Genomic DNA, 22,902 nt, shown 5'->3' with positions numbered 1-22,902 from the left:
CGACACGAGTATCACTCGAGTTAAACGATGTGCACAGATGTTACTTACAACTGACCGAAACTAACTAAATGTTGAAATTGGTGTTGTATTTTTTTTGTTAATAATTTTCTCATGTTCTTTTATGAAATTTATATTCAATGAAATTAAATATTATGAGAAAGAATTTGATATTTTAAAAAGGTTTTTTTGCATTAGTTTTATCAATTTCTCAATGCTTTTTTAATATATAAAGTTTCAAAATAAAATATAAATAATTGTAATAAGCAATAACTCGTATAGTGCGACTTTTATCAGTACAGATTCACTATAGTACGGTTTCAACAATTCAATTTGTATGCAGTTTTAAAGTCCTCGATTTATCCGGTTTCAAACGGTGTGGCATATTGGACTACTCATATAACAGAACCGATGTCAATATCCCGGATTATTAGAGACCGCACTAATCGAAGAACAAAATAAAATAGATTAAAAACGCACAATAAGAGTCTTGATTGGACACACGTCTATTTTATGTAAAAAAAATTCACACACAATAAATAATTACACTTAGAATATATTTATTGAATAAAATTATGTTAATAGCTTTGCAAAATTACAGTATTTATTAAGGAAATTACATATTTGATTAACTATTCATATTTATAAATGAATATTTAATAAAACATTATAAACCATAATTTCTTTCATTTTTTTAATAATTATTAAAATTTAAACAAACAAATTATGAAAAAACTAATATTTCAATAAAATGATTTACAAACTTTACTTCTTATTTTATTACAAAAATAAAGGGTTAATTGTAAGAATATGGAAAGAAACGTTAGATTTGTGTTAATAAATATGTATATTATTGCTATAAATAATCAGTAAGTGAACTATAGTTCATTACTCTTTATTGAAATTGCGCTAGATGATCTACTTTCAATCTTATATAATTGAACGTGTATTATCTTTTTATATTTTATTAATAAATTCAATCGCTATGTTAAATAATCATAAAATGTACATACCTGAGAAGAAAAGCGACAATTCCTGTATGTAATGTGCAAATATGTGAATCTCTTGAGCGACTGGAGCACTACAGTGGGATCTTTCTCGCGCTCATCCTTTTTCACAAAGACTGAAAACGGAAATAGAAGCAAATAAAGCCTATTACTTTATTGTAATTCTACCGTGAAATCCACACACACACGTGTGGGGGAATTCTCTTAAGATCACTATCATACACTGAAGCTCTCTCAGTGAAAAACACTTTCTAGTCTTGAGTTTTCGATCAAAGATCACTCAATGAAAGAAAGGATCTCTTCCGGAATTCTTTACATAGTCAGTCACCGGAAAGCGAAGAATAACATTCCATTGTTTGAAAAAATACTCCTTCAACGCAATAATAATTCAAATAAATTAGCAAATTCTATTGCTGCAACTTCGCTGTGAGCACACAACTCACGTGTTACTAAAAAAAATTGGAAATAATCTTGCTTGAAATTACAACAAAAAAATACACGATATTCCAACATTAAACATAATATGCGAGCAGCGTTACGCATTTGGAAATATGTAAAATAATTGAACGTAATCGTTAGGTAATGTGTAAATTAGGAAGATTCGGTGCGTTATTTAATGCGCTTTCACCAAACCAAATGGGAAGCAAAACATGTGTCATCTTCGCACGTTCGACGCGCGCCGTTTTCAGCTCTTTATGTAACCGATTTCCTCGAGGAAGTTCTTCAGCTTTGCGGTGTGTACGTGCGTTTGGTCATTCATCGCATAATTTATACATATTCCTTCCTCAATTTATTGTTTAATTAATCTTTTTTTTTCTGCTTGTTTCAGGTATGTCTTATGTGGATAATTATCAGGTTGCGGGTGAACATGCGCAAATTACTTCTTGTACTTTTCATTTGGTAAGTGCGTTGATATTAAGCTAATTGAATGCAATTAAATTTGCTAATGACGTTGCGGAAATTGGAAAAAAAGTGTACTTCTTAATCGTGCAATTAAAGATGTTTAAAAAATCTTCCGTTACTAAGAAATTATTTCAATATAATTTCTTTCATAAATCATTTTCTAAATACTATACATATTCCGTTTTAATAATTATAACAATATATTTGAACTAATTTTGATTTTAATAAAAAAAATTAATAATAATGATAATTATAAAAAAAATCATTTGTTACGCAAAAAAAATAATGAATATTAAATGCAATATTCTTAATTAGTTTTATTGTACATATCAGTGTTTTTATTGAGAAGTCAACTATACAACTCTTGATGTCATGGATTATTAACTAAGAGTTACATTCTCTTCTTAAGTTAAAAATTAAGAAGTAAGTGCTCTTCCCTAGACTCGCCAAGTGAGACCATGTTCTCACTTCGACCCTTCAACTAAGACTATCTTCTTCGTGACTAAATGATATAATACAAAAATGTGTCCATTTCAAAACAAGGCTGTGTGGGAAAGGAAATCAGTTTTGATCTTGTGGAAATTGCAACAGTTTCTTTATCTAAGTTTTATGATTCTACCCAAATATTTAAGGGTGGAAGAAGGGTGTTGAGTGTTGATAAAATAGACGCAACTAAACGATTTAATGTTTAACCGTTCTTCGGAATATTACACAAGTTATTCTAAATAAACACGTTCAAGTATCCATTTGTATATTTAATGGATACGTGAAATATGATATATAATAATTAAGGAAAGGAAAGTGGTAGATCTAACAAATATACATATTCATAATACAATACATGATTGCCAATTATATGTTTCTTATAATAAAGAAATAATGATAATCTCAAAAGACCAAAATAGAGACTTTAAAATAGGATATTTTGGTTCAAGATTTTGAAATAACTCATAGAAAATATGTCTTTCAAAATTTTATGTGGCGCCATTATTAACATACTTTCTCCAAAGGAAATTGAATCAACATTGAAGAATTTTAGTGATTTTTGTTATCTACAATAATGGATTTTGATTATTCATACATTTTCTAATGAAGAAATAAGTTTTAATAATTATTATAATTTTTTCCACAAAAATAAGATTTGTCAATATTCCAATGACACAACTTTCTCAATATACAAGTAATTCATTAATTATTAACATTTTTGTTATAAACCATCAAGTTTTTTAATTCGATTTTTTTATTATCTAAAAGAAATGAATTTAAGTATACTTTAACATCCTGCTATTTATTGGATTTAACAATTATCTTAATGTTATTTAATCAACCAGGTTGGAGCTATTGGCGATTTAAACAATATGATATAGATATGAACGGGTTTATATCGCAAGGCCGACAACCGAAAGACCGTCTATTGAAATCCCGACGTTCGAAATCCCGAGTGTATCGAAATCTCGAAGTTCGAAATCCTGTATTAAAATCCCGACGCTTAAAATCCCTACTATGTCAAAATCTCGACGTTCCAAATCCCGACAATCAAAATCCCGACTATATCGAAATCCCGACTACCATAAAAATGTTATTGTAGAAATTTATAATAATACAAATGTCATACAAAAGAGACTGTCGGGATTTCAATATAGTCGGGATTTTGATTGTCGGGATTATGGTAGTCGGGATTTTGACATAGTCGGGATTTCGATACACTCGGGATTTCGAACGTCGGGATTTTGACATAGTTGGGATTTGGAACGTCGGCATTTTGAGCCAGACGGGATTTCGGTTGTCGGGCTTGCGATTGCCACCAGATATGAACATATTGACGTTTGTATACGTATGCCACCTTATGTACATGTTTGTGAATCGTGTGCTTATATTACCTGGCGCATCCACCAACTATCAATCATAAGTATAATACAATCGATAATGTATCAATTTAATTTAATATGAGGGTAATTCATAGTTTATCATCAATGTTATTGAAAGTTCTAACTAAATCTTAAACTAACTATTATAATATCCTACATTATAATAGGTTATCAAACTATTTTTTTTTATTCTTAAAGAAAACTCTTGAAAACTTATCGAAACTACCGCAGTTTTTTGCATTTATATTTTTTTAATACCTATTTAATTAGAATTACCAAACTTTATGTCAACAAAAAATGATTAAAATTAAGCTTTTTCCTTTCATCTAAAAACCATGTGCATATCTGGTTACAAACATTTACTTTTCAGTTGATTATTTGTGGTTCGTAAAATGATGTTCTATGTTTATCGATTCGACTCTTGTCATTTTGTTACCCATTGCAATTGACAGCTGTCAATTAAAACAATCCAGTTTTGGGTGCAACCCATAAACGCTGCAGAATAAAATTGAATAGAAAACACAATTTAAACAAACATAAATTTATTGCAGTAGGTTTTGTTGATTACTGTCCTCATAATAATAAAATTATACATAAATAATATACAAACTATTGACTTTCATTCTGGATTGTTAAATAAATATTACGAACGATCAACTATTATGGTATTACTTTTGCAGACTAGCTGAACGAAGCATATTTATATAACACTTTAGTTATAATTGCATGAAACATACAAAAAAAGTAGATAACGTTTTAAATTATATCTAATATACTACAAAACTGTACTAAATTTTATGTAGGTTTCTTTTTTTTTATTATTGTAATTTATATAAACAAAATGTTGTAACAAAATTAATAATAAACTCTATTTACTTAACATAAACATAACAAATACTATTATTATAAGCAATACATAATATTCGAATATAAATAAACTGAGCAATTACTTCGGTGTTGGCAACAAATATAATTTAATAGACTATGTACAAACAGATAGACAAAAATAATAAAGAAAATCAATAGTAATCTACGCTATATACAACTAAGTAACTAGAGAACTGAAAAGCTATATAATAATTAAAAAAGTAATAACATTCAACAATTAAATATGAAGATACACGAAGTATATAGTCATGAACATTTAACGTTCTGATTAAACGTTTTTTTCTGGAGTAAAAGAAAATAGAAAACAGATATAAATAATTCTTAGAAATAAAAAAAAAATAACGTTGAAAATAATGTATGTTTTTGTTCTTATTAGTGTTAATTTGGTGTGTCAATTCTGCTGACTAGATTATTTGAATTGTTGTATTGTTTCGCGATTGTTATACAATCGTTTCATTATAACGAGCTTCCCGTTTCCTCCTGTACTGTATCGGAGTTAACCAATATTCCTTAATCAGATCCGCTCCTTTCTCCCCGATCATAATGACCGGAGCATTGATATTTCCACTGGTTATTGTCGGCATAATGCTGGCGTCGATTACTCGAAGTCCGGATACACCGTACACTCTTAATTGGGGATCAACGACGGCGTAAGGATCGCTGGGTGGGCCCATCTTCGCGGTGCAAGAGTAATGATATATGGATAAAGTGTATTGCCTCACGGCGCAATCCCAATACTCGTCTGTGAATGGCGGAAGATGCTTACAATTTGGAAGTAAAGTTCTATGTAAACGGGCTCCGAAGCGTTTCATCGCCGTCGTTTCACCAACGGCTAACGAAGCCTTCACGCCTTCCCTGAGAACGGCGACGTCGTGTGGATCCGTCAGGTAGTTGTGGTACATGAGGGGATATTCCATGGGATCTTTTGATTTTAATTTAATTAATCCACGTGATTTGGGCCTCAACATCATTGGGAACATGCCGAACTGATCACGGTAATTAATGCTTTCGAAGACTTCTTTATAAAACTCATCATCTAATCCGTGCGCTTGCTTCACTTGGGTGCCCCCATCGGCGCTCGTCGATGTCGACAACATCATCAATTCCATATCGGGCCAATCGTCCGATTGGTTTGCGTACTTTGTCGAAATGAATCCTACGGTTTCTATGCCAACGCTCGAGGCTAATGGGCCGTCCTCTTTGATGGCGTACCGAATTGCCGTGTTGCTGTTAATCAATCTTGATGTGAGCAGAGAGATCGGTTCGTCGATCAAAAACGTTAATCCGCCGACTGCGATGTGATCCTGCAAATTTTGCCCGACGCCCGGCGAATCGTGCACAACGTTAATGCCAACTTCCTGCAAATGTTTTCGCGGTCCGATGCCGCTGAGCATCAGGAGTTGCGGGGAGTTTATGGCGCCTCCGGAGAGTATGACTTCTTTCCTCGCGTTAACAGTATAGATGGTACCATCTTTGACGAATTCGACTCCTGTTGCTCGACGCGTCGCAGGATCTATGTTTACTTTGGTGACGTGCGACCAGAGGGATATGTGCAGATTCTTTCGTAGACGGATTGGTCTCAGGAATGCTTTGGCTGTGCTGCATCTTGATCCACGACGCATTGTGTATTGGAAGAGAGCAAAGCCTGTTTGTTGATCGCCGTTTACGTCACGAATATCGTATCCCATTTCCTGAGCTGCTTGCAAATATGCAATACCGATTGGAGTGTTGTATGGATTATCCTGAACGGTTAAATAACCACCTACAAAGAAAATAATACATATTACTGAAATATTCAGATTGTACTTAATATTGTGATATTTAAATGGTAAATTAATGATTTGCTTCTGAGCTATATGTTTTATAGACTTTTGATAAATAAAAGGTAAATCTCATACAACACGATATTCCTATAACTCAGTTTTGTGCTAACACGGTTTGAGTATTATATAAGGAATTTCTTCAATAAATGTTTGCAACATATATGACGTCTGATATAAAGAAGTATATTCTAGAGCAGCGTTTCTCAAGCTTTTAGTCACGTAACCCACCATATTAGTTTGTAGTTGTACAGCTTTGACACAAGTTGACAGCTGTCATTTTTTTTGAAATCCGTAAAACTTGGAAATCAAGTTTCTATGGACCAATGTTAAGCATAACATATTATTATGAAGAGACAGAGATAATTCTATGACATTCAGTAAATGAAAAAGATCAGACGATTACCATACTATATCACCAAAATGTGCAGATACTAAACTTATACTAAATATGAAAATTGATTTTGATCGATTTCCAAATTACCTGTAGCGTGATGTCTTGAGTCTTTGGCTAAGTAAGGATTCCTCTGATCCTGGCTTTTCTTGAAGTAAGGTAGAACTTCATCGAAACTCCAACCTTCGTTACCGAAACTCGCCCACTGATCGTAGTCCCTCCGATTTCCTCTTATGTATAGCATAGTGTTCAGAACACTAGACCCACCGAGTACTTTCCCTCTGGTCCAACTGCACCTCTTGTCCTTCATCGCTTGGCATGCCGAGTCCTGAGGCTGCGGTCTACCGAAATAGAAAAACAAACATTACATTCCTTCTTTCAATTACAATATAAAACGCAATCAAGATTATACCTGTAACCCCAATCAACTCTACTTTTGTGCAGATACAAACTGAGGATCGGCACATCCGTGACTTCCGTCTCGTGTCCTCCGGCTTCCAAAAGCAGAATCTTCCAATCGGAGATCTCGCTAAGCCTGTTAGCGAGAACGGATCCCGCTGATCCTCCGCCGACGATTACGAAATCGTACTCGGCGTCCACTTTCTTCACAGAAACCGGTCGATTTTCGGGATCGAACTGATCGTAATGGAAGTAAGCGATCGAGGCGATCAAAAACGGAAGTACGGACACTTTCCCAACGCCGACCAAAGCGGTGGCGGCTTTTATGGCCGCAAGAATGCCAGTGATCACAGCCATATTATTTTAAGAAGTACGTAGCGTAGTAAAGGGTCTCGAACACGACGCAAGTTGCAAATAAATGAATGCAAATCGAAAGGACGTCTCGGCCTTGCGCAATGCCAACTGCATACATTGTATTCCTTTGTCAATCGATTATAAAATGGATCTAAACTTTCATTTGCGTAAAAAGAAAGTTTTCGTTTTTTAATTGATATTCGTTTTTCCTTCCTCTAAGACGTAAATATTCTACTGTACTTTTCGCAAATAATCATGGAATGCGCAATGAAAAGTCTAATTTCTTCGTACAAATCTTTTACCAAATATTTTACATTATTTTCCATCTTTACACATTAAGATCCATTTGACTCTCTTTAAAAAAAACTTCTATTTTTTAATACTTTCACTTTTTGATGTTTTACAAAATCTTCTTCTATTAACCAATACAACTCGATATGACAAATGATTTTTAATTGAAATTCACTAATCGTCTGTCCGTAGAATTATTTACTGCGTTTCGGGTATTTCGTAATGAAAACTTTCTCTTCATCCGTGTCTTCACGTGTTAGCGCTTAAGATCCGTTTTCTCGACTTGGTATTGCTTATTTTCACCTGTCCTCTGCTCCCAAATTCGCTACAATTTCAACCTGTAACATAAACAATCATAAATTAAATATTCATTCGAAAATAATAACATAAATTTATTAAAACATAAAATCGATGAGCACATTAGAAATTGTCCACTTTCTAAGCTCCAAACGAATGCAACTTGCGCAATCGTGGTGTGATTCAAGAAAAATATATCAATGGTTTAGATTTAGCAGATATTGCGTAAAGTTTATTTGCATACGCGGAATTTCTAAAAGACTCTTCACATATCCTCACACACAACTTATGTAATTTCTATGCATAAATATGCAATTCATATGAATGATTAAATACATTTTTTTTTAATATTTAATATAAAAATAGAAATTTTTGTAATTTTCAATATTTATTTAAAAAAATGTCCGAATTTGTTTTATTGCCTACATGTGTTATTACGGTCAAAACTAACGTAGTTATTCCACTTTCATTCCCATTTAATATAATTTAATTGTCTACAGTTTTTCTTGTTTCTTCTCGTAATATATGAAAATTTCGATTTTCTAAAATACTTTTCCATGTAGAAATTTACATTACGTTAATAACAAATAATTAACAAACAGCTGGACTTTCCACGTTCTGACCATGATCGATTTATTGTACATTCTATTTCGTTGACCGCAATATAATAAGAAATATTTATATTATTCTAAACTAAAATTAATTAATTTAAAAATGTATTTTTGTAAAAAAAATATTCTTTAATAACATCTTAATGTTTCGAATGATGTAAATCTGCATGTTGCAGGTCAATATACTTTAGATTTCAGATAAAAATATATTTTTATAACGTATTATACATGATAAATTTCTTTACTGTTTTTTTTTACGTTACGGCTATAATTTCATGGGACTTTTACCAGAGACAAGTGGAAATGATCCGGTGAAAGAAGAAAGATTTGCTCTTGGAGAAAGGTCGAGTGACTGTTTTCGGCAGATTTATATACTCGTCCGTCTGCGGTCAACCGTGAATTGTTGTAGGTTTCAAGTAACAACATGCAATTAAAACGAATGTAAAATGAATTCAACGTCTGTTTTATAAAAGTTTGTTTTATATATGTTAACGAGACAATAGAGGTGTGTGCTTGTTAAAAGTACTCATGTTTCTTGATGTTTATCATGGTGTTTGAGAAATTTGCTAATAGAGAAAGGATAATTTTCATCAGATTTATGTTGATTATTAACTGTAAATTGTGTAGGTTTTTGGAAATTGAAAAATAATATATTTTTTTATAGTGTTTGGTTTCGACATTATCCCTGTTTCAAACCGGACTAATCGAAGATCTAAGTAGAAAAAATTGCACAAAAGAGACTTAACTTTACAAAAAGTAAAGGAAAAAATGATGTATTGTGTATATTTTTTTCTATTAAAATTTAGTTTATTTTTACAAATCTGACTATAGTGAATCCGGATTGATGTATTCATGATTTTTTGATGATTATCATGATATCTTAGTATAGAGAAAGGTCTAGTTTAAATCCTTTTTTAATATGAACCACAAACCAAACATGCTTATAAATGCATAAAATTAATCACATTCACCATGATATAAGCATATTCATGATTAATTTGCATATTGCATCACAATATGAATAAATAAAATTTACTTATTATAAATTCTTATTCAATCAACTTAAACTTGTAACTAGTTTTTTTTTTAAATCGCACATGCAGCTTTAATTCGAATATTTTCATTATTAGTATTTTACTCAATGTAGACAACATCTGTTTATACAAATGACTTTATTAAAACTCTCTAAGTTATTTTGTAGTTAAGATTTCACGATTTAGTTGAGAACATATCTTTATATTAAAATTATAATTACATATTTATTAATAGTTTCTAAATTCCATAAATGTTTGTAAAAAAATATCTACTAAATTATTGACCATACATTCCTCAATTCGTCTATTCTGCTTAGTTCGTTTTATAAAGTTTTTTATTAATTATAAATGGTGTAAGGTGTTCATTGCTTAACTTGTAAACAGAAGCGAGGATGCGAAACCTTACTAATAATTTCTCTTGTTTTGTCCTGAAGAATTCTGGTAATGTTTACTTTATCTCACTTCAATATCTGCATGTTCTTGTTAATCTGTTATATAAATTATGTGTTAATCAATATTTTATTCAACTTTAAAGTCTACTTCCAGTTCTACTCTTGTATATATATTCAATGACTTCAGTTGTAAAACTTCTAGTATAAGAATAGAATTTTTCATTAAAATTAATTAGATCATTATTTGTTTCGCTTAACTTCTTATATTCATTTATACCGCTATATTTACTGAAGCTTCAAGTGAACTTTTTTTTTGGTTGTAGAAACCTAATTATTTTTAACATTATATGAATTATAACCGTTGATACTATATAAAGTATGAATACAGTTTTCCAATATACATCAAAACCGTAAAATATTTATCAATTTGAAACATTCACTGAAAATTTTGATTCTTTGATAATTCAGTAATTTAATAATTCGTAGTTAGTTATAGTTGATAGTAGAAATACTTCGAAATGAAATAAATAATGTAAGAACAGCCAACTCTTGAATAACACGGTTTATTGATTTCGTGATACCAAAACCGTATAATTCGGTTACAATTTTTTATTTTAAGAGATGTTCTTAACTGTACAAAAATTTGCTCAACGATTAAGAATTGTGAAAATCTATACTTTATAATAATCGTGTAATTGAAATAAGTTGAAATTTTGACCGTATTATTCGAGACCAAATTCCGTGTTATTTGAGACTCCAATAGCGTCTCATTCAATGATGAGATTTTATCATAATTAATTGATAACAAGACAGCTTTATTACATTTAATGATGTATTACTTTTGTTTTGAAATTACCCAATACATTGTATAATGGAACAAAAGTTCTTTTATAAAAAAATAATTTACACCAGTCAACGTTTATAGTTTTCTTGAACTTGAAATCTCTTTTGACTACATTACGAAATTGAGAAGTAAATGAGAACGGTCATTAAGTCAAAATACTGTTAGATTTAATTAAGATGAATTTTGACAAAACCAGTATGTAAAATATAGGAGTAACTATGGAAACAATAACAAGTGGAATTGAATGTATAATACGACATCTATCAATTTGACGCATATTTTAAAATTTGTTATAGTTTCTCTAATATTTCAAGAATTTATTTATAAATGTATTTTAAGTAATTGATATAAATTTGGTTTTATTAATATCCCGCACTGTTGATGAGTCAATATTGAAATTTTTGTACTCGAATATAATACGCACTCATACGATTTTTTACATTTCTCCAATAGTTCTTGAGATTTTACTGCATTTATAATTCAAAAGAAACAATATAAATTATGATGTATTTTTTTTAGTATATATAAGAAATGAATTTGTATGTATTAACTAATGTGTTAGATAAGAGTTTGCAATTGGTATTTACCTTTCGCTAGTAATTATTCCACTTTGTGAACTGAGATTGCACGGAACACGTACAATTTCCTATTTGGTAGTTACTTCCGTTTGCATTACATACACACAGATTACAAGGTGTACGTAATTATCGTCGGTTCGGTTCGGAACTCGGTTATCTTTGGGCAACCGGAGTACAACTAACTGGAGACTCCAGTACACGCACACATTATAGAAATTCCCGGAGAAAGTGCTCCTTCTCTCATACTTTTTTTCATTCCACCAACGACGAGACGTTTATAACGAGAACGCCGAAACCTCGCTATTTATCTTCTTTAACCCAATCATAACTCCGAATATGTCATCATTGATTGAATCAAATCAAATGATAATCAATTAGTTTGCAACACGAATCAAATTATCCTTTTATTACTTTATTCACAGTACCAATCAAATTATTGCAAATTAGCGCGGCTTAATTGATTATAATTACAATAAAATGTGCTGGTTAATTACAAGATGTAATCAACTGCAATCGATGTTTCTATATTCGAAGAATGTCATAATTCATTTTTCTCTCTAATTGCTCCCTTACTAATTAATTTAAACAGTTATCGTTAATTTGCAATACAATTATAATACAATAATACCTCGCATAGTCCGGATAATAGCACTTGTTTGAATCCGGATTAATCGAGGAACTAAGTACAAACCGCACAAAAAGAGACTTTTAATCCGGACTGATCGAAATCGTACTATTGTAAGGTATTATTGTATCTATATATATAATACGTTAATTTCATGCATATTATTTAATCATAAAATGGTAAACGTTCATGAAAATAATTCAACTTTCTTGTAACCTTTATGAGCACTGCCTGGCACACATTTTCATAATGATGGATCGATTAAATAAGTATGCAATAGGATGATGAAGAAACTACGGTGATCAGCGATACTGCAATACTGGCCTATTTATATTCTAAGAAAATCATTTTCTCTTAATTTCAAATTGTTATTTAAGTAAATTTAATTTACCTACATTAACACTGTTAATAGTCATAAAATTATAAATCAATATTTGATTTAAATTTGTCATCACAATGTGCCAATGTTGTAATTCATGTATATCTAGTCTAGTTTGCAATTTACTATTTTAGATATAATCATACCTCGATTAACGAATTTTTTGTTAATTTTCGGTTGTTAACATTTTATCTTAATTTTCTTTATCTTCTGCATTCATCGACATTTTCGAAATCCATTGGTTCAATCAATAAGTTAATTTCTTTGATGTTATTTTCTTATTGCTTTACAAAAACTATTAATGTTTTCGGACTTCGTTATATTGAACCATCGTTATTAGAGGTAATGCCTTTACTTTGCATTTATACATATGCTTATCATCACTGTCACAATTTTTTATTTATATTATGAATTCGAAAAGTGGTATAGAAATAAATTTAATTTGGTGACAGAAATTCAGATGTGAGCATAATTTCAATATGCAACTTGAAAAGAGAAATAAAATATTTTGAATACTGGATCAAGAAATTTTGAAAACGATATAAAATAGACTTACGACAACTTTTTAATGATGGAAAAGGCAGTAACTTTTAGAAATATGACAGATGGATAATGTAAAATATCTGGATCATACCTAGACGAAGCGAAAGCAGTTGTGACTTAAGCTAAGATTTATAGAGCTATTCTAAAACCAATGTAATCTCATGGAAAAGTTTTATGGGGGATTTAGCGAGAAATCTCGTTTCCACATAAGATCTATAGAGTACTGTAACAATATGTTCTTAAACCTGTCGTCATTTAAACAATAAAATTGACAATTTATCATTATTATATTGTTTTTATAAATATTCATAGTTATTTTTACATTACTGATTCTATATATTATTATAAATTATGAAACTTTTTACAGAAAAATCATAAAAAAAAACTTTAATCATATTCTTATTGTAGTACAGTAGAAACATTTTTATGCGATTTTAGTTTTGTGCGATTTTTTTATGCGGTATATGAAATCCACTCAATTCCAACGTTGGCACCATTGTAATGTTTTCTATCAGTGTACATATGTACAGCCTACTCAAACGATTATGTTAGTCGATTTCGAACTTATTCATCACAAGAAGATGCGCTTTTTGGATTAACACAAGTAGCAGTGAATTATGTATGTGCATTTTGAAAAATATAGTGATTAAATGTTATTAATAATGACATAAACTTATAAAATATACAACTTAATGTTATATTATTATGCTGGGTATGAGATAACCGTTATATCATTAACAATTTAATCATTTTAAAAAAATACATTTTATTTGATGATTTTTAGTATATAATAACGTACTTTGACCTCTACACAATTAGCCAACATTTTTTTATCTGCACTTTCTCTTTGTTGATTAATTCAATTTTCTTGTAATTCCCATTAGAGTTTTACAATATTTTTTCTGATTGTCCAAATGGAAATAAAATGTCTTTAATTCTGTTGCAATTTACGATCATATAATTTATATTTTAACTGTATTGCTTTATATATAAACTAGTATAAGTTAAGACTATTTTTAATGAAGATTTCAGAAAGAAACAGACATATTTCAAACCATTATAAACAAAATCAAATTCATAAATAAAATGTAAAATATTGCAAAAAAATCAATTACAATTTATTGGAAGAAGAGTCGAGTAGATAGATAGTTCAATATACTTTATAGTGGATTCACTTTGATCTTTGTTCATTTAGATTTAATAGATAAAACGATGAAGGTTTTTTGATGATTAGTTTAATTTTCTTCTTAAACCTAACTAGTTTTGACTAGCCCGATAATTTACAAATTAAGTTATTAGTAATTAAGCAAATGTCATATTCTCATCAAGAGAAATTTACAATTTTGAAATATCTTCATTGCCATTGCATTTGTGTTCAACAATAGCTGCGTTTTATTAACGTTCATTTTCTATATTATTAACGTCGCGCGGTTTAGAATTATTTGGTAAAAAACAAGGAAGTTTGGACATTGCGAACAATGGAACGGTTTCCATTCCATTTACCTTTTACCGCGTCGTATCAAGGGCGCAAGGCTACGCCAACAATGCAACGTAAAGTGAAAGAGACATATTTGGTTTTCGAGTCTTACGACATTTCCTCGTACCATTTTCCCAGAATTATTATTTACATACATACACACACACAAAAATATATTTATAAATGGATGATGAATATTAAGTTTCTTCCTAATTGCACTTACGCAACGGCCAGAAAGCACGCAATGTACTTACGCTCTTATTTATCTAAGATTTTGAAACGTTAAGAAATTTTAAAGAAAGAAATTAATGGTGAAAGGAATCGAAATATTGTTTCATGTATGAGTCTAAATAATTTAATTACTATTAGAATTTTTGGTAACGGAACCGCGTGGTAAAAAGAATGCGCCTTCGGGTGCGATCTGTGTGTCTACGTGCTGGGATGGCTGTTTCCGTTAGTTACGTAACGTTAAGTATGGATTTGTACGACTATGTTAGTAGATTACGCAACTTGGGTGCGAATGTGGAAGAGAATACTGTATGTATATTGATGTTAGCTTTATATATATATACTTTTTTTATAACGGGGAAAGTCTCATCAATATACATTAGTTTTGTGTAAAAGAAATGCCAATCCTACCATAACAATTATTTATTTCGATGCAATTTTTACATATTTTTATAATCAATTTACACATTGAATCATTTTTAAACTTACTCAATATATCAACTTACTAATTTATAAAATATACTCTAAATTTTCTGTTAGTTATTATTCAACACTATATACAACCTATCGGCAACCTATTTCGAGAAAAGAGCCACTTGCTTCTTAAAAAAGTTTAGGGAGCCGCACGTAGCATTACAACCTCTATTTTTACCAGTAAAATGAATTTTTTGAACAAAACTACGTACCATTATGACAGTTGGGAGCCGCATTTGCTCAACTTCGCTAAATACTTATAATACTTATATATAATTAAAGATTTTTTAAGAAAAATCTATAATTATACTTTTTCGATAATTTTTCGAGAATAAAAATAAATTTAATAGATAAGTTGGTAAAATAATACTGGTAAAATACAAATTTTGTAACTACTTCAAAATTTGATCAGTTTCTATTATAATGATGCGAGGAGCAGTCGTGAGTAACTCCGAATTGGTCGCTTTCATATTGCGCAAGAGAAATTTCTTTTAGAGCATGCGATGTAGCGAAACACAATGCGAAGAAGCTTAAGCGAAATTGTTAATGATTCCAAAAGAAGTACTTAGCCAGTGAACAACAGAAGATATGTTGTAATAGTAGTATCTCGTGCAATTATAATTATCTCTATTTAAGCCTATTTCCAAAGCAAGGAAATAAACCGGTTCGAATCATAAAACAGTTCGTTTCATTTCGTTATTATAACAATTTTAATTCACTTTTTGTCATGTCTAGACGAATACTATATAAATTATGTTTTATAACCGTGAAAATCGTTAATTCAATTATTTTACCGAAAATATCTTGATTGTTTTCAATCCTATAACTTTCCGTTTCAAAATTATTTTACTTTAATGTTTTCATTAATTACTATTCATTATCAACGATTTTAAATTAAAATATTTGCAATATATTTACAATTCATATTATTTTCAACTTAATAATAGTAATAATATATAAAATATTATTTTTTGTATTTATTTACTATTTTTAATGATTTTGCTTTGGGCCAAAATGGAAATATTTATGAGTTTGAATGAATCGAACTTTTCAGTTGAAATATGTAAACGAAAGTAAGAATCATTCGATAACAAAGTACAAAAATGTTGGCTATTCTAATCGTAAAGACTACGCAAATCAATGATGTCAAAAGAAGAGTAAAATTATTAATATTTCATTTATAATCGTACTCAAACACTGAGTGAAATATTCTGAAAAAAAACTATGTTATTCCTTCATAAGTCGACATTTTTTTAACAATTCGATAAAGATACTGTTAAATTTGCATTCCTTCAATAATTCATGCTTTCTAATTTAATTAATAAAGAAATACTCATAATATAAAATTGAATAAAACTAAATTACAGTTTTAGTTGGAGTAATTTGTTAATTATATAAAGTAAACTTGATTAAGATGTTATTATTTCTAATAGAATTAAGAGCTTCATCCAATTTATTGTCTGAAAAAAAAAAGATTCTAATAAAAATACAAATTTCAGTATTTATTTATTTTTTTTTTCTTAAAGTTTTTGCCCCCATAGAGATAAAACTCTTAAGCATACATTTGACTATATTTATGTTAAAAGTTTAAAAATGCGTGTGCACTTGTACTAAATGTGTATGTCTTTTAATTGTTGTGAAATTGTGTAAAGGTAATTATTTAATTATTAATCTATTTGCTTACAAATTATTTTATTTTATCAATTGGATAACAGTGAAATAATAACTTTGTATGGGCAGAAATTCCTACGGTCAATACCTCTTTGTCGATTTAAGTGAATAACTGAATCAATTATTGAATGTTGAAATTGCTACAATAATAGATAATATTTACAGTTGTTGTATAATAGAAATATGAGGGAGAAACTGTTTTTTTTTATGAAGTTAACAGCTTGTACTATTTAGCATATTACCTACGATGTTTTTGGATTCAATTATCACACGTGTTGGCAATGTGCCATGAGCTTAATCATCGAAGTAGTACGTTAATTCAGTCGCTGTTGAAATCGTAGAAAGTATTAATACGTTATAATCACCTTAATTGACGCAAGTTACAGGCATGCACAATCAATAAACAAACAAAAAAACACCACCAAAAGTGAACTAAATCCAAACATTCTATTCACATGCGGGTCATATCATAATGCAAATTTTCGGTTGACAAACATGCATGAATTATTATTATTATTATTATGGAATTAATTAATTTCACATATGGATTGTTTCATATGAAATGAATAGATTCATAGTAAATGTATTTAGTTTAATTTCAAAAGAAAATTTTAAAGTAGATATTATTTCAGAATTATATAATAACAGTGTAGTAAGTTTTTCTTTATACAATCTGGTTGACGATATTAAAAAAGTATTTTTATTTGATCTATAGTCCTTTATTTGCATATAAGTAGTTTATCTGAGATGATTTGACTTTTTTTTGTTAGTAGGAAACTTGTTGACTTATATAACATAACCATATTCTAAAGTCTTGCAGATTTCAGTGTAATGATTATCTGGAAAACTTTCCAATGCGTCGAAAACTGGACGATCCTTAATATTGCTTACAACATTTGGGCTCTAAAACCTTTCACTTGAAATTCTTTAATAAGCTTTCGTTTTAATTAATCTTACACATACGCCTTTCTGAGTTTATAAAATAATTATACATATCTTATTATATTGATTTCTATATATATATATATATCATATAGGTTTATATGGAAAAATTGTGACAATGTTTTTAAAATATTTTACCTAATTTACTATTGGTACATTTTCCTGGATGTTGATTAATGAGTGAACTTAGTTTTCCTTGTTGAGATCGATCAGGACCCATATGTTCTTGAGATCATTACTATTTATATTTATAATAAAACGAGCATACAAATCATTGCATCATTATTACCAATATTTCTGTAACAAAGTAATTAATTTTAAATGAAACTCAAGAGACGCAATACATAAACAATCAACACCTGAAGTGAATTTAAATTAATTATTATTAGTTTGGTAAATTTATTGATATTTTGTATTCGTACATTTCAACATATAGCAAATCGTCTGAAATCGCCAAAATAACAAGTTTATTTAAATTTTATTAATCGTTTTTCTTATGGCTATTTTACAATCATTATTTGTATAAATACTACATGGTTACATCTGAAATGAAACTAGTCCTTCGCAGAAAGTCGTCGAGTAATATAATTGCAATATTTGCGACTTACATAATATTTATATTAATTGTGATTATTAACGGTAAGAAATTGTTTTAAATATATATTTTGACAAAATTGATGTTTAATTAAATTGTAGTATATTTCACTGATAAAATAAGATAGTTGTATGCAGATAAAGTAAAGAAAAAGCCAGAGATTGCTAAATGGTTTTTGTGTTTTTAGGTGTTAAAAATGTCCTGTTTAGATTATGGCTGTAGCCCGAACAGCCTAGGGTCTAGTCATATTTTCATGCTTTTGATAAATGCGCTCTACACAAGTGAATGTGTCTTCAAAAATGACGACAAATATCCGCAGAGTTACCATCCTATCGATGGCGATGAATTCGATTACATAATAGTGGGCGCTGGATCAGCAGGGTCTACTCTGGCTGCCAGATTGGCGGAAACACCGTCACACACGATTCTACTGATCGAAGCTGGGAAACTTCCGTCACCTGGTTCCGAAATACCTGGTTTATTCTTCGGTGTACAAGAGACAGAAGAAGATTGGCAATATAAGACCAGAGGTAATGGTAAATCATGCGGAGCTTACGAGCACGGATGCAGATGGCCCAGAGGAAAGATGGTGGGAGGCTCCAGCGGAATGAACGCCATGCTCTACGTGCGAGGAAACAAGAGGGATTACGACGATTGGAAGAGCTATGGAAATCAGGGCTGGGGATACGAAGATGTCCTCAAATATTTTATCAAATCTGAGAATACCACCGCCCCAGAGTACATGAATGATACCAACCACGGCACTGAAGGTTACTTAACCACATCCTTATACAGCACCACCAGAAAAGTGAGGAATACTATAATAGAATCGGCCAAGGAATTGGGCCATCAGTTCAATCGTGACGAGCAACCTCTGGGGTATTACGAGAGTTTAGTTACCATCAAGAACGGGAAGCGTTGCAGCAGTGCCAAAGCCTATCTGGCCAACAAAAACTACAAAAACTTGTTCCTAGCTACAGGTGTCGAAGTAGAAAAAGTTAACTTCAACAGTCGATTGGAAGCCACCGGTGTGTTTCTTAATACCTTTCTTGAATTGAAGGTCAGGAAAGAAGTGATTCTATCAGCCGGCTCCGTGAACACGCCAATCATCTTGGCAAATTCCGAGATAGGTCCTGAGGAGGAACTAGGAGATGTTCTATCAAATGTTCCAGTGGGAAAGAATTTGCAAGACCACCCGTTCGTCGGTGTCTTCGTACAGCTCAACGACAGCGTTGCCGATCGCTTCAATGAGATGCATGAAATTCACACGTACTTCACAAACTTAACTGGTATATTGTCCAATGTCGACGTGGCCAACATCATCGGTTTCATAAATACGAAGAACAACTCTGAGTACCCGAACATACAAATGATGCATTTGTTTTTCCCCAAATACGATTCAATCGGTCTACCGTTGATCTTAGAAAAGATTGGTTTCAATGATGATTCTCGAGAAGACATTTTAAGAGTGAACGAGTTTAGGAACCTCCTATTCTTCATTCCAACGCTGCTGCAACCCAAATCCCGTGGTAAAATAACATTCAAACCATTCGGAATTCATCCGAATTATCTCAGCCATCCGGATGATGCGGAAGTCTTCATGGAAGCCATCCGTTACATCAAGAAACTGATGAAAACCAAGGCGATGAGGAAAGCGGGTGCCGAGATTTTGAAATATAATATGCCGAATTGCAATCAGCGGAAGACAAAAGGTTATTGGAATTGCTATATTTCCAATGTAGTTAATACTTTATACCATCCTGTTGGCACCTGTGCGATGGGACCTTCGAACTCTCCGGACAGCGTCGTGGATTACAAATTGAAAGTCAAAGGTGTCAATAGGTTGAGGATTGTGGATGCTAGTATTATGCCGAAGATCGTTAGTGGTAACACTAATGCTCCGTGTATTATGATTGCCGAGAAGGCGGCCGATTTGATCAAAGAAGATGCCAAAGTCATTGACGAGTGTAAACTAGATGATTGTACTGTATAGTCCCATGTTTAAATTAGATTTATTTCATAGTCATGTGTGTATTAGAATAGTCATTTTACCAATTAATTATTTACAAATTTTAACTATCGTTAATAAATATAAAACGAAATAAAAAAATCTATAAAATTATTATAATTTATTAATAATGCTTCAAAAATATTGGTTAATTCATATGATGAGGAAATAGTGTACATTATTGATAAATTGCCAAATTGCCATAGTAACAATAAATTACAAAAAGTCAGTAAATTTGATGTGTGTTTTGAGGGTATTTTGTGAAAATTAACAATGTTTGAAGAGCAATTAACAGGATTTTTGGGGCACGCACTTCTTCAGTTGATCAGCGTATTGTCATATTATAATTATGAGCTGGCGACAAATCAACATTTTCCAGATGACTTTGGTCCAATGCTGATAGAAGTAGGTTAAATGAAGCAAGTGTATAATATTGTAAAATTCCACGTACACTTTGCAGAATCCAAAACAAAATTTCGATTTTATAATAATTGGAGCCGGAACTTCGGGTTGTCTCATAGCAAACAGATTGTCAGAGGTGAAAGAATGGAACGTACTATTGTTGGAGGCGGGCACAGACCCAACTAGTACTGTAGAGGTAAATGCTTGTGGTAAATTTAAAGACTTTTCATGGCATGCAGAAAATTGTAGGTGCCAACATTCTTTGACCGCTTAAAAATGTCCGAAGAGGATTGGAAATTTAGTACAACTAAAGAGAAAAACGCGTGCTTGGGAATGTTGGATACCAGATGCAGATTGGTGGCTGGGAAGATGCTGGGTGGAGATACGGGTATTAGCCCGATGCATTACGAGAGAGCTTTTCCCGAAGATTTTACATGTTTCAACGAATCCATAACTTACGAAGAAGCTTTGGTACATTACAATAACATTGAGAACTTTGTGGGTATTGATAATGTGAGGGAACTTGGTACAGGCGGTGATTTAACAATAAGCAAGTTCGGCAATGAAGAGCACGTAAGGCAGCTCATTTACAATGCCGCCGAAGAATTGGAGTACACGAAAATATCAGCAGCGTTGCAGAATTTGGGATACTACGATGTCGATGGTTACATCAAATCCGGGTCTAGGAATCACTTTGCAAAAGCGTTCTTGGACACCACCAGGAACAGAAAGAATCTTTTTGTGGTGAGAAACGCCCTGGTTACCAAAATCATTGGCGATGAGATCGATAACCGTGTTCGTGGCGTCGAGGTTTACGTGGGTAAAACGAAATTGATCGTGAAATCGCGCATCGAAGTAATTCTCTCGGCCGGACCCATTAATTCAGCTAAACTTTTGCTATTAAGCGGCTTCGGGCCGAAGGAACAGCTGAAATATTTCAATATACCTCTGAAGGCGAACATCGCCGTTGGAAAAAATATGCAGGATCATATAGCCGTTCCCATTTTCATTAAGGTGAACAGCTCCACGGCAAACGAAACGGACTTTGCTGATGCTACCTACCAATTCCTGAAGTTACGTAAAGGACCGTTCACGCAGATTAACATACACGACTTGGTCGGCAGCATAAACACATGTCCATATCCCTCATCCAGAGGAAACATCAAAATTTATCATTATCACTTTTTTGAAAGTGATGGACTTCTAAGACCGTACTTAGAACATCGAGGATTCGTGGGGAAAATCATGAAGTCCATCATTAAAGCAAACACCCAATCTCAGCTGCTGGTAATGATTCCAACGCTGGTATTACCAAAATCTGTTGGTGAAGTTACGCTGCAGAGTCCTTGTCCTTTTGACGCACCAAAAATACAAGGCAATTATTTATCCGAAGAAGACGACTTGGAATCGCTAACTTGTGCCTTCGTCTTCGTGGAAAGATTGTTGAAAACTAAAGCGTTATCTGAAATAGATGCTAACTTTCTACATGTTGATATACCCAACTGCAGAAGCTACAAAGTCGGAACTTTGGGTTACATTAAATGCTACATTGAGAACATGGGAATGCCGCTTTCGCATATTTCCGGTACGGTTCAGTACGGTAATTGCAGCAATTGCGATGCTTGCGTCGATGATAAAATGAGGATTAGGGGTATCAGGCATTTGCGAGTCGTGGATGCAAGTGTAATTCCAAAAAGTATTTCTCAGAGTTTAGAAGCTACTGTAGCTATGTTGGCAGATAGAGCAGCTGCAGATATTTTAAGAACTTGGGGAAAATGAATTACATCACATCGCATTTCTTTTAACAAATTTTCTGTAATTTGAAATCAATTTTATAAAAACGTATGCAACCAAATATACATTTAATTCAAACACTACACT

General features: G+C 31.6%; 4 protein-coding genes across 5 annotated transcripts in view; 3 read left to right on the top strand and 1 right to left on the bottom strand.

Moving 5' to 3' along the window:
- LOC108565215 (flotillin-2) overlaps positions 1-22,902 on the top strand; it is a 137,038-nt gene that overhangs the window by 95,597 nt on the left and 18,539 nt on the right. The gene's annotated exons all lie outside the window — the stretch shown is intronic.
- On the bottom strand, positions 5,054-7,633 carry LOC108565160 (glucose dehydrogenase [FAD, quinone]). The gene is made up of 3 exons (XM_017924463.1): positions 7,290-7,633; positions 6,968-7,218; positions 5,054-6,425 (listed from the first exon to the last, which is right to left on the bottom strand). The coding sequence occupies exons 1-3, from the start codon at positions 7,631-7,633 to the stop codon at positions 5,104-5,106; spliced, it is 1,917 nt and encodes a 638-aa protein (XP_017779952.1). The 3' UTR covers positions 5,054-5,103.
- Positions 17,004-20,702, top strand: LOC108565212 (glucose dehydrogenase [FAD, quinone]-like). Its single transcript, XM_017924544.1, has 2 exons — positions 17,004-17,055; positions 18,799-20,702. Exon 2 carries the CDS (start codon positions 18,808-18,810, stop codon positions 20,602-20,604), a length of 1,797 nt encoding a protein of 598 aa, XP_017780033.1. The 5' UTR covers positions 17,004-17,055; positions 18,799-18,807; the 3' UTR covers positions 20,605-20,702.
- LOC108565198 (glucose dehydrogenase [FAD, quinone]-like) lies at positions 20,831-22,867 on the top strand. Its single transcript, XM_017924517.1, has 3 exons — positions 20,831-21,024; positions 21,080-21,217; positions 21,271-22,867. The coding sequence occupies exons 1-3, from the start codon at positions 20,893-20,895 to the stop codon at positions 22,798-22,800; spliced, it is 1,800 nt and encodes a 599-aa protein (XP_017780006.1). The 5' UTR covers positions 20,831-20,892; the 3' UTR covers positions 22,801-22,867.

This window comes from Nicrophorus vespilloides, unplaced genomic scaffold (genome assembly GCF_001412225.1).
Source record: "Nicrophorus vespilloides isolate i.1.1-1 unplaced genomic scaffold, Nicve_v1.0, whole genome shotgun sequence".
In the NCBI taxonomy this organism is placed as follows: domain Eukaryota; kingdom Metazoa; phylum Arthropoda; class Insecta; order Coleoptera; family Silphidae; genus Nicrophorus; species Nicrophorus vespilloides.
The sequence above is the reverse complement of the archived record's forward strand: the minus strand, read 5'-3'. Positions and strand labels throughout refer to the sequence as shown.

What these genes read in the sequence shown, in the direction of transcription:
- LOC108565160 (XM_017924463.1), bottom strand. Translation starts at nt 7,633, where the DNA reads ATGGCTGTGATCACTGGCATTCTTGCGGCCATAAAAGCCGCCACCGCT. An exon ending in AGAGTTGATTGGGGTTACAG is followed by an intron (nt 7,219 to 7,289) that starts GTATAATCTTGA and finishes CTATTTCGGTAG; the next exon opens with ACCGCAGCCTCAGGACTCGG. An exon ending in CTCAAGACATCACGCTACAG is followed by an intron (nt 6,426 to 6,967) that starts GTAATTTGGAAA and finishes TTTTCTTTGTAG; the next exon opens with GTGGTTATTTAACCGTTCAG.
- LOC108565198 (XM_017924517.1), top strand. Translation starts at nt 20,893, where the DNA reads ATGTTTGAAGAGCAATTAACAGGATTTTTGGGGCACGCACTTCTTCAG. An exon ending in TTGGTCCAATGCTGATAGAA is followed by an intron (nt 21,025 to 21,079) that starts GTAGGTTAAATG and finishes TACACTTTGCAG; the next exon opens with AATCCAAAACAAAATTTCGA. An exon ending in ACCCAACTAGTACTGTAGAG is followed by an intron (nt 21,218 to 21,270) that starts GTAAATGCTTGT and finishes AGAAAATTGTAG; the next exon opens with GTGCCAACATTCTTTGACCG.
- LOC108565212 (XM_017924544.1), top strand. Translation starts at nt 18,808, where the DNA reads ATGTCCTGTTTAGATTATGGCTGTAGCCCGAACAGCCTAGGGTCTAGT.